The sequence below is a fragment of the Onychomys torridus genome, chromosome 14, assembly GCF_903995425.1.
Source record: "Onychomys torridus chromosome 14, mOncTor1.1, whole genome shotgun sequence".
Lineage (NCBI taxonomy): Eukaryota > Metazoa > Chordata > Mammalia > Rodentia > Cricetidae > Onychomys > Onychomys torridus.
The window spans coordinates 10467863-10480590 of NC_050456.1; the positions used below are offsets into that span (position 1 = coordinate 10467863).

Sequence of the window (12728 nt, forward strand, 5' to 3'; positions counted from 1 at the left end):
ATCAACTGTCTCACTTATCCCGAGGGCCTGATCCAGTTGGGGGCTCCTCAGCTATTGGTTCATAGTTCATGTGTTTCCATTAGTTTGGCTATTTGTCCCTGTGCTTTTTCCAATCTTGGTCTCAACAATTCTCGCTCATACAATACCTCCTCTTTCTCGCCAAGTGGACTCCTGGAGCTCCACCTGGGGCCTGGCTGAGGATCTCTGCATCCACTTCCATCAGTTATTGGATGAGAGTTCCAGCACAACAGTTAGGGTGTTTGGCCATCTTGTCACCAGACTAGGTCAGTTTGGGCTTTCTCTCGACCATTGCCAGTAGTCTACAGAGGATGTATCATTGTGGATTTCTGGGGGCCTCTCTAGCACTTTGCTTCTTCCTGTTCTCATGTGGTCTTCATTTATCATGGTCTGTTATTCCTCGTTCTCCCTTTCTGTTCTTGATCCAGCTGGGATCTCCTGCTCCCCTAAGCTCTCTTTCCCTCGAACCTTGCCCTTCATTACTCCCACTGTCATCCAGGTTGTTCATGAAGATCTCATCCATTTCTCTGTCATTGGGTGATCCCTGTATCTTTCTTAGGGTCCTGTTTTCTAGGTAGGCTCCCTGGAGTTGTGTAGCAGTCTAGTCATCTTTGTTTTACATCTAGTATCCTCCTATGAGTGAATACATACCATGTTTGTCCTTCTGAATCTGGGTTACCTCACTCAGGATGATTTTTTTCTAGATCCATCCATTTGCCTGCAAACTTCATGAGAGACAGCCAGCTTTATTTCAGGGTGAAGGGAATGTATAGGATGGGGAAGGCAGCTGGGGCATCACCTAATTTGCATTTGGCAGCATGGTCCTACCGTACAGCTGGAGCATGACACCTAGTCGCCACATGGACAGCAGCGGAGCATTTGTGGGGAACCATGTCAAAGCCCTGCTTAAGATAAGTCAGGCATCTAGACTTTGGGAGCACTTCCACATAAGGTCAGACGGAGAACAGGAAGCCCTGCTGGGGGAAGGGAGTCCTCCATTGGTACCAAGCTCAGAGAACTGTCCCGACATGGTGACTGCAACCTTAAGCAGCAGAGCTCTCCAGCATATACATACATGCAGGCTGTTACATTCTAAAAAACAATGGGCTGTCAACCCACACGTGTCTCTAGTAATCTCACAAGGGAACAATTCCTTCAAGATGAAATGAGGCAATCTCCTAGACTTAACAGGCAGACCCATAAGTACATCAGTTTTTATCGTTCTTTATTCACAAGCTCCTCTTTCTTGCCCCAAGTTCGTGGATCAATTACATGGTTCAGGGACTGGAGAGAGATGGCTCACTGGAAGAGCACCCACTTCTCCTGCAGAGGACCTGAGTTCAGTTCCCAGCACTCATAGCAGGTGGCTCACTCCCACCTCTAACTCCAGCTTCAGTGGTTTGGATGCCTCTGGTTTCATAGGCATTGCGTGTATGTGCACACCCTCTTCTCTCAATATACAATTAATTTAAAAATAAAATCTTCAAGTTTTCCTTTATATAGTTTACTAAAGAAAGTCCTGAGAAATAAGTATCTGGAAAGAATTTGACTGTCACTCTTATGGTTTATAAATGTTCTTTATTAGTATACACTAATTAATATGTGATATTGGGCTTCATCAAGACATTTTGATGTGTGTGTATAATGCGTTTCACCCATTATCCTTTCTTGTCCCCGTTTACCCCTTAAATACTAATTTCACCTTTTTCCATCTTTTTTGTCATCAAGAATTCCTCAGGTCCTTTTTTGTTCTCATGTTAGTGTCATGGCCGATACCTGACATTAAACAGCTCAAGGGCTGAAAAGTTTGTTCTGATTCCAGTTTCATTGTGGGTTGATAGGTGGAGCAGCTCTTGACATGGGGCAGAGGAAGCAGAGTGGAGAGAGAGGACAGGCATGAGACAGCTGACAGAGTGACTTCTTTCTCTATAGCCTCCTCCAGACAGCCCCAGTCACCTAAAACATGGTCCTGTGGGGTACAGTTTATACACACACCAGACATCCCCAGGGTTCTCACTGTGGGGTATGGTTTATATACACACCAGGACACTCTCAGGGTTCTCACTGTGGGGTACAGTTTACACATACACCAGGACACTCTCAGGGTTCTCACTGTGGGGTACAGTTTATACATACACCAGGACACTCTCAGGGTTCTCACTGTGGGGTACAGTTTACACATACACCAGGACACTCTCAGGGTTCTCACTGTGGGGTACAGTTTATACATACACCAGTACATTCCCAGGGTTCTCACTGTAGGGTACAGTTTATACATACACCAGGACACTCTCAGGGTTCTCACTGTGGGGTACAGTTTATACATACACCAGTACATTCCCAGGGTTCTCACTGTGGGGTACAGTTTATACACACACCAGGACACTCTCAGGGTTCTCACTGTGGGGTACAGTTTATACATACACCAGGACACTCTCAGGGTTCTCACTGTGGGGTACAGTTTATACATACACCAGGACATTCATTCCCAGGGTTCTCACTTTGGGGTACAGTTTACACATATACCAGGACACTTCTAGGTTCTCACTAGTGTTTGCTTCTTGCCATTTCTATGACATGAATATTGTCATAGCCTTGCCGTGTGTGTGGCTTTTGGCAGCTTAAAAAAAAAAATAAATAAAAGAAGGAAAAGCCAAAATTAAGTCTTGGCCTGTGCCTTTTCTTGCAGACACTTGGACTAATTACATTTCTCATCCCTTCTGGACTCACTCTCAGGAGGAGAAGAAACTTTAACTTTTCTGGGAAACAAGCTGATTTGTAGGTTTAGGGTTGAAGGAGCCTCACGATTCTGTTAAAAAGAAAAGAATTCAAGAGTTCTCTGTGACGCTGCCATCTTCTTCCTTTGCCCGTGCCTTCTGGTGGTGAGTTGTCTCTGGAGCTCATGTAAATGCAATAGTGAGCCATGTGATTTATCTTTTCTATGCAGGGGCATTCTTTATTTGCACGACTGGTTCCATTTGGCCTAGCAGGATGGCATCTCTAGGTCCTTCACTATGCTTTTTCATTGTCTGAGGTGGTAGTGGGGAATCTCCTGAACCCTAGAAAATCTGTTCATCACATGATTATAGGCCAGGGGATGTATGTCTGTGAATTGAATTCTCATGCAGTAATTCCCACCCGATCTATCATAGACTTCCTTGTTGTAATAGGACTCGTTTCCCAGTTTTAAAATGATAGAAAGTGGCGTATTTCATGGGTGAAACGGTGCAAGACATTGAGCTGCCTCCGTGGTGTTGGGGCTTAGGCCTCTTTATTCTGGTACCCGGCAGTCTGACCGTTTTCGTTTATAGCTTGAGATGGCTGTTTGTGTTTCTACTACTAACCAACTTTTGCAGAGCCAAATCTTGCTTCTTCAGGTCTTAAGCTGAGCCAGGAACCACACAGGTTAAGGGAAGTGTTGGTGAAATCATTAAGGCCACTCCACGTAGTTAAAAGGGAGGTTTATTTTGTGGGGTAACTTACAATGAAGGGATAGGTTGCAGGGTCTGGGAAAGGTATGTTGCAGTCCGGCGGTGTTCTCTGGAGAGCTCTGCTCAGTCTACCTCCAGCGTCCAGGGTCCAGGAACTAAGAGAGCCCATGCATCTGGAACCCGGGTGTTCAGCGTCCTCTCTCAGCCCCACCTTGTAGGCATGACAGTTACCAAAGCCTCAATGGGGGTTGAAACTTCCAGATCAAAGCTGGAATGGCTACCCACTGCAGTGAAGAGATGGGATTTATTTTATTTTATTTTTTTCCAGTGCCCAGTGAATAGCAGGATCTGGAGGTCAGATTCTGGGATCTATTTCCCACCTCTGAGTCCTAGCAGTGAAAGAAGTGAGGGGTTAGATGTTCATGAAGGGGGCAGAATGTTTATACCTTCTCCAGGAGGGTTCCACTCTGGGAGTTCTGTTCCCTTTCCACCTGACCTTGTTTGGCGGTTCCCAGGATGTCGTGAAAATTGTAAATTGTCATGTGCTCTGGAAATGTATCATAATTAGAGCATGACAGTAGAAAGGTGAAGGGACAGCTAGCTAGAAAGGTAGTAGGTAGCCAAGTCGGTTTGAACCGGCCTGGCTTTGCTGGGTCTGACATCTTGTTTTTGACAGAAAATCACCACTGCAACATGATGTGAACCAGTTATTCTTAGTACATGGACTATCATAGGGGTGTGCTTGGTTAAAGGTGTAGGAAAGGGTGTAATATATCAGGGGGATAGAGAACAGAAACATTGCCTGGTAGGGACGGTGTTGCCTTTATGTTCAGAATGTGAGGAGAGAGCAAGGTATACTGCTTTCGAGGGTACACTCTGGGAATTTGAAATACTCGCAGATGGCATTGACCGTACCTAGTCACATGGTCAGACCAATAAGAGAGGCTCAGAAATGCCTTTTAGCTGGGTAAACACGTCTCTCTGCACTTCTGTTACGGAAATAAGATTGTGTTTCTTTACTGTTAGAGCAGCAGAAAGGATTTACTTTTGGAAAGGTTGATTTCCTAACTTTTTCACTGACATTTCCAAATAGACAAGCTGAAAAGACATAACCCAAGTTCATGCATTTCCCTTTGGGACCCAAGGCAGACTCACCTAATAGTTTTAGGTGTGGATCTGAAGTGTGCTAGGAAACAGAACAGGGTTGCTCTTCTCTAAGTTTTCTTTCTTTTTTTTTTTTTTTTTTGCGCTGTTGAGGATCCAACCTAGGGCCTTGTGGATGCTAAGTATATGCTCTGTCACCTAGTCCCGGGAGTACAGCCAGTTCCGTGGTTTTGATGGCTTTACCAGTTTTGTTTCGGCTAATTTTCTACCTGTTGTCTTTGTATCCCTAGGCATGGCGCAGTCACAAGGCTGGCTGAGGAGATACTTCAAGGCCCTGTGTAAAGGCTTTTTTGTGGCCGTGCCTGTGGCAGTCACTTTCTTGGACCGGGTTGCCTGCGTGGCTAGAGTGGAAGGATCGTCGATGCAGGTGAACACGAACTCGGCTTTATTCTGCACAGCCTGTTTCAGTCTTTCCCAGGCACTGGAAATGGAGCCCTCCCTGTGTCTCTGGGCTGGAGCCTGAGAGGGCTGCAAACCTGCTGAAACTAAACTTTCTCCTTGCCAACTTGCCTTACAAGGCTACGACTATTGTAATCAGAGTCAAGGTGAATAGAGTTAACAGCCAAGGAGGTCTCTGGGTCTGTGTACTTCGGTTTTTCTGTGATTTACAAATAGAGATTTAAAGAATATTTACTAATTGGCATCATTTTCTGTGACTGTGGCTATGTTTAAACATCTCTTTAAGACTAAGTTAGCCAGGCAGTAGTGGCTCACACCTTTAATCCCAGGCAGAGGCAGGTAGATCTCTGCGAGTTTGAGGCCAGTCTGGTCTAGACTGAGAATTTCAGGACAGTCAGGGCTACACAGAGAAATTCTGTCTTGCAAAACAACAACAAGAACAACAACAACAACAACAAAATTAAATTATAGTACAGTTGCAGGACTTGTTTAGGTTAGATTCAGTGACTCCGTTAATGTATAGTTTCAGTTTGTGGGAAAGTCTGTCCATGTAACTGATTCCAGGCATCCTAGTATGCTACTTAAGAGAGCTGTTGATTAAAATTACATTAAAAAATTTATATTAACTACTGTTATTGTGTGTGTGTGTTCAGGTATGTGCATGCTATAGCGACAGAGCTGTAGTGCATATGTAGAGGTCAGAAGATAATTTTATGGAGGATGAGTTTGTCTGTGTTCCAGGGATTGAATTCTTGGAGCCAGGCTAGCTCAGCAAACATTTTTATCTGCTGAGTCATCTTGTTAGCCCAAATTGATTAAAAATATTAAAACGCAGTTTATAGTGGAAGCACTTTGGAGTGGAGACTTCCAAAAATTGTGTACAGATAATTTTGTGGAATAACTCAGAAGGTTTTATCGAGGAACTGGTGTTTAGAAGCTTACTTCATGGGAAGTTTTATGTAGCTGAGCATTTTGTAACAGGATTTTCTTGGTTTTCATCAGCATGTATTAAGGTCATGCATTGTGCCAAATACTCTGTTTAATAAATATATAAAGTAAATATATAGACTTTGAAGAGATTATAACCATGCAGAGTAACCCAGTTAGTTTTTTCCTTTTGTTTTACTTGGAGCTAGTTAAAACTCTAGTTTTAAGGAATAAGGATGAATGTACTTCATCATAATTATGGTGTTAAAAAACAGACCCCTTCCTAAGTGCAGAAGTCAGTGAAATAAGGAAAATCAGCAGGCTCATAGGTCATGGCCTCTGTGGGAAGCTAATATTCAAGCTAGGTTGTATTTACATTTGCCTCTCAGGGATCCTTAGGCCCTCCTCTTGGTCAGATGGTCTTGACCTCAAACCATGCATTTCTGGTTCCTCCCACAGCAGGACACCAGTCCAGTATAAACTTGGCTATTAATTTGATGAAAGAAATATTTTAAGGCATACAGCAACATACAAAGACTATGATTTATAGGTGTATGTCTTTGTTTATAAATACAGTTTAAAACATTTAAGAAGGCTTGGTCTTTTTTTTTTTTTTTTTTTATCTCTTCAGTTTTCAATTCCTAGCAGCTTTGCATTATAGTTAATCCTCAGGAGGAAAGGTAGATTTGCTTTGTAGAGCTTTTGAGTCAGATTTATCATTTCAGATTAACGCTGGCTTCTCCACAGCCAACCAAATCCTTTTTGGAGCCCTAGGATCTTTTAGTAAAATCAGATTAATAATGATTTTCTCCAGTGTCCTTAGTACTCTTTTGCTACACAATTACCACTGTCTACAGAAAGGAATTTTTTATTTTATTTTATTTTATTTTAGAATACAAGACCTCTTTACTTTGGATCTAATGATATTTCAGAGAATTATGCGGCAATCACAGTATCCTAATCTTCAACTTTTAGCTCAACATGTTCCTACTGAAAAGATGTAGTCATGACTATGGTGGGGAGTGCCAAAGGCATGCATTACAATATATGAGGTATGATTCTTGCTCACAAGACGTTGAGTGTTTGTGGAGAAGAAAGTTTATTCCTAGAGAGGAAGACAAGGGAGAAAGTGTTAAGTCACGTGACTGTGACTGTTCTTAGCCTTACATAGGTACACTTGAGTCTGCAGGTGCGTAAGTAGTTCCTGCATTATTCCCAGCTCTACTCATAGCAAGTCAAGTTTATCCCCTTGCTTACAGGTTCTAGGAACATAGCTGGAATTTTCCTAGGTCTGCAAATGCATGGGAAGGTGGAGTATGCAGCCACACTAGGAGCAGCAGCTGGGCAGCTGTCATGGAGAACCGGGACCAGTGGCAAGCAGAGCCGCGTGCTCAGCCTTCTCTCTGATGCTGTGTTCTGCTTCTGGCTACATCTTTGCTTAGCTCGTTCACTCTAACTTTTTCTACCATCCCTGGCAGGACACGTGGGGTGCTGGCCCTCTCAGGCTTTAAAATGCTCCATCTGTCACCACCTGAGAAACATCACTCTTCTTTGAAATTTCAGCTAGAAAAAGCTGGGGGCAAGGGGAGACTGTGACTGACTCAGGTTCTAACAAATGCTCTTACATATACATACGCCAACTTGGGCCACCAGGGTGAGCGTTATGATTGATCTAGCTTTGGGTAAGTATACAGTCTCACCTTGGCTAGACTGAGTGGTCTGTGAGAGTTTAATTGTGTGTGTGTGTGTGTGTGTGTGTGTGTGTGTGTGTGTGTATTTTATTTTTTATTTTTATTTATTTATGGACAGAACCTCTGTAGCCCTGGCTAGCCTGGAACTCACTATGTCGCTCATGCCTGCCTTTGTGTCCCAGATGCTGATATTAAAGACATGTACCACCACGACTGGTCAGAGCCCCTATTTAAGTCACATTATTTGTGAGAGTGAAGTACAGGTGACATTTCCTAGTGGGCAGGATGCTGTTTTCAGATGAAGTTAGAATGGATGACCTGGAAAGACAGGAGAAATGCGTCTGTCCTTATAGCTTCTGAATTCTGGACTAACTCCAGTTAACAGATAATTTAATTTACAGGTACATTAGATATCACCGAGTCAAACCTAAAATTGTTTAAGAGCAGAAATTTACATTGAATAAATTTGTTGACTATATAGAAACTCTTTACTGTGTTTGAAGACATTGTTAGACACAGCTGTGAGGGACTGGGCAGGTCTAGACCCTGGAGTTCAGCAGATTTGTCGAGATGGGAATAAACTTTACTTTTTTGTGCCTTTACTTTTCTCTGGGGGTGGGGATCTCTAGATGTCTCAGCACCTCCTACAGGAAACACGCTGGAATGTTTTGGTTGAGGTCTGCAGCTCTTTGTGGTCCACGGCTTTGGTTGGGTCCCTGAAGAAGGGCACTCTGGATTGGTGGTGAGGTGTTCTTGTGCTAAGACTGGAAACTATGAAAGGAGGGCAGAGAAATAAGAGGCAGGAAAGAAAAACACAGGAAGAAGAAAACAAATGACAGAGATGTGAGGGTCATCTGGGTGAGAGGGAATGACGGAGGAAATTAGAGATGTAGGGCCATGAGCATGGGTCAGGGCAGAGGATCTGTGACAGAGACTCAGTACAGAAATGTGCTACCCTCGAGGACGGGTGAGTCTCAATGCGACCTCCCTTGACGCAGACACATCTCTGCTGCGTGTTTGTGTGCATCGGTTCTGAGGAGGCTCACCTAAGCACTGATTCTGCGTTGCGATGTTCATTGACAAATTCATGTCATTTGGAATTCATATGGTGGATATCACTGCTTTCAGAAATCAGGTATAAGGCGCTGTGGTGGTCTGAATGAAAATGGCCCCCACAGGCCCCTGCACAGTGGCACTGTTGGGAGGCGTGGCCTTGTTGGAGTAGGAAGTGTGTCACTGGGGTGGGCTTTGAGGTCTCAGATGCTCAAGCCAGTGCCAGTGTCTCACTTCCTGCTGCCTGAGGATTTGGATGAAGAACTCTCAGCTGTCTGTCCAGGACCATGTCTGCCTGCATGCCTCCATTTTTCCTGCCATGATGAGAATGGACTGAACTTCTAAAGTGTAAGCCAGCCCCAATTAAATGCATTCTTTTATAAGAGTTACCACGGTCATATTGCCTCTTCACAGCAATAGATACCCTAAATAAGACAGGTACTTTGTTGTTTTGTTTTGAAGAGGGCTTATTAATTAATCTCCAAGTTTCATTATTTTAATTTATGCTCTGAAATTCTTTAAGTATGATTTAGTGATATCTAATGACATTATATATAAAAGTGAGAGTTATAACATTTAATCATTTCTATATTTTCAAATATATGATTAATTTTGTCTCAGGAAGTATTTTTGGATAGAGACAATATTGAAAAGCACTGGTAATGGTATTGGAATGTAGTCATTTGTCAAATAGCTTTTAAGTACAGAGCACTGTAATAGATACTATGTGTGATAATGAGTGGGACACAGACTGCCTTTGAGTTGCTTTTACTTTAATAGCAGAAGTTCAAGACTTACTAACACAGCATGATAGATGCAGCTACTGTAGAAGGTGTCCATCTGTCAGATACATACTTTGTTACTATTTACTGTATCCAGAAATTACATTAAAAGTTGTTGGATTTAGCATATCAGTTTGGAAATTTTAATTTGGATCTGAGAGGTACCTGAAAATCATACCATAAGCCCTTTTATTTACTTATTTTTATTTATTTTATTTATTTGTGTGTGTGTCTGTGTATGCATATATGTAGCAGGAATCTTAAATGGTCTTATTAATAAAATCAAACCCAGAGCCAGGTATTGGGGTGAATGCTGGAAGATCAGAGACGCAGAACAAGCCACAGCCACCTCACCTCACCAGTTCCTCAGCTTATCCTGTTTCCTCAGACTGGAAGTCTCTCTGACCTCATCCGAATGAATCTCAGCTGAACTGTGCTGCTCAAAGCCTAAAAGCTTAACTAGCTAAATGCTTCTAGTTTCTGGTCTTCACGCCTTATGTACCTTTCTGCTTTCTGCCATCACTCCCTGAGATTAAAGGCTCACTTTCTGGGATTAAAGGCGTGAGTCACCGTGCTTGGCTGTATCCTTGAACACACAGAGATCCAGGTAGATCTCTGCCTCTGAAATGCTAGGATTAAAGGTGTGTGCTACCACTGCCCAACTTCTATGTTTAATATTGTGGCTGTTCTGTTTTCTGACTCCAGATAAGTTTATTAGGGTGTACAATATTTTGGGAAACACAATACCACCACACACATGTGTGTGTAGGGGCATATGTGCTACAGTGTACTTGTAGAGGCCCAAGGACAATTTAGTAGAGTTGGCTCTCTCCTTTCACCATGGGTGTCCTTGGGCTCAAAGTCAGGCTGTGAGGCTTGGAAGCAAATGCTTTACCTGCTGAGCCATCTTTTAGTCAGCTCAATGTGTGCTACAGTCATCTGGGAAGAGGCAACCACAACTGAGAAAATGCCTCCAGCAGATTGGCCTGTGGGCAAGTCTGTGGGGGCGTTTTCTTGATTAATGATTGATGCCGAAGGCCCCAGCCTACTGTTCATAGCACCACCCTGGACATGTGGTTCTGTGTTGTATAAGAAAGCAGGTTGAGTAAGTTAGTAAGCAGTCTCCCTCTGTGTTCTCTGCTTTAGTTCCTGCCCCAGTTTCCCTCCTTGATGGAGTATGATTAAGAAGTATAAGGTAAAGTAAGTCCTTTACCACTCACGTCGCTTCTGGTCATAGGTTTTTTTATCACAGAAACAGAGAAGTATAATGGGATGCTGGCCTAAGCCATTTTATTTTTGGCTCCTATATTTTAGTGTCAAGATGTCATTGACTTACCTAACATCCTTGACTCTCACTCATGGGTCTCCGAGTTAACGGTAGTCACTATAGGGTGTGGGTTTGGTTCTTCTGCTCCATGGTGTACTTGCTGTCTGCTCTTCTTATGGTTGCTAGCAAGACATGAAGGGATAGAGAAGAAATAACTTAGAAACCTTAAAAGCCATAGTACTTTGATTTGTTTATCCATATTCTACTTCATATATATATATACTGAATGCATGCCTTGTGCTCACAGGAGCCAGAAGAGGACTAGGGATGCCCTGGAACTGGAGTTACAGACAGTTGTGAGCCACCATATGGGTGTTTGGAAATAATGCTGGATCCTCAGGAAGATCAGCCAGCGCTTGTAGCATGAGCCTTAAGAGTTCTTATTAATAAAAACAAACCTGGAGCCAGGTATTGAGGTGACCGCTGGAAGATCAGAGAAGCAGAACAAGCCACAGCCAACCTCACCTTGCTAGTTCCTCAGCTGATCCTGTTTCCTCAGACTGGAAGCTTCTGAGTCCTCATCCAGATAGATCTCAGCTGAACTGCTGCTCAAAAGCCTAAAAGCTTAACCAACCTAGTTGCTGGTCCTCACCCCTTAAATACCTTTGTGCTTTTTGCCATCACTTCCTGGGATTAAAGGCTCTTGTTAACCACGCCTAGCTGTTTCCAGTGTGGCTTTGAACTCACAGAGATCCAGACCGATCTCTGTCTCTGCAATGCTAGGATTAAAGGTGTGTGTGTGTGTGTGTGTGTGTGTGTGTGTGTGTGTGTGTGTGTGCCACTGCCTAACCTCTATGTTTCATATTGTGGCTGTTCTGTTCTCTGACCCCCAGATAAGTTTATTGGGGTGCACGATATATCCACCACAAGTGCTCTTAACTGTTGATCCGTCTCCCTACCCACCAGCTTGTATTGTTGAAAGCCAGTCACATTGCCAAGCCCAAAGTCAATGAGGAGACACAGATTTCTCCCTTTCAGGGAAGCCAAGGGAGAAGGGAAAATTGTGATGGCGATTTCTGTATCTTCTGTAGCCACTGGCACTCCATGGGTATACATGATTGGTCTTAGAAGTCACTTAAAAAGTTATTTTCCTTTGTGCTTACCAAGAAATGATCCTCTTTTTTATTTTTTTTTTTAATATAGACCAAGGCCGACAAATTTTAAAAGAATGGAAGCTGAAGTAGCTGATGTGTTTTAAATATCTTTAGTTTTCAGATACCTCAAGACCAATTGTATTGCTACCTTAGTGTGGCTGGTCTTAAAGTCACTTTGTAACTTGTAGATACATTATTTAAGAAAACCCAAAGGCTGTAACATGAAATCTAATTAAAGAGACTTGTATTCTTACTTTTTGGCTTTCTGGGATAGTGTTATGGCAGTACCAGATATTCACCCTGAGAAGTAAATTTTGGTATAAAAACTCTTTATATCTTTCACAAACATTTATTGGCTGCAGTGTAGTGGGGAAACTTGTTTTTAGGAGTTTATCTTGGGAAAATAATTATTTACTTTTAAAACACTCCCCGGTAGTTATTTTCTTAACATAGGTTTTCTGGTATTAATTCGCAACTTTAACCAAATGAATAGAAGGATAAGGATTATCAAATGGAGAGAGTCTGGTTAGGTGAAAGTCATATATGAAACTAAAAAATTTAATGAAACAATGATTAGTTCAATTGACACAGCATTCGGCTTATGACATTTTTTTAAAAATATAGCTCTGTAGATACAGTCATTTGGATGAGACGTTGCAATGCTCAGCACATAATGATTGTGGGCACAAATGACTGGTTAATGATTATTCATGCTGACCTGTTATTCCCTGTAGTGCACATGAATCACTTCTACGGCTTGTTGAAAGGTTACCTATGAAAGTAGATGCATTTTTTTTTTCCTTACAGAAGCACCATATTACACAACATTAATTTAATTCAGA

The 12728-nt window shown here is 42.6% G+C and overlaps 1 protein-coding gene across 4 annotated transcripts in view; it reads left to right on the forward strand.

Moving 5' to 3' along the window:
- Positions 1-12728, forward strand: part of Immp2l (inner mitochondrial membrane peptidase subunit 2) — an 854797-nt gene that overhangs the window by 41279 nt on the left and 800790 nt on the right. For all 4 annotated transcript variants that reach the window (XM_036206171.1, XM_036206173.1, XM_036206174.1 and 1 more), the window contains exon 3: positions 4844-4980. In XM_036206171.1, the coding sequence (XP_036062064.1) occupies positions 4846-4980 (135 nt within the window). In that variant the 5' untranslated portion in view covers positions 4844-4845. The remainder of the gene's footprint in view (positions 1-4843; positions 4981-12728) is intronic.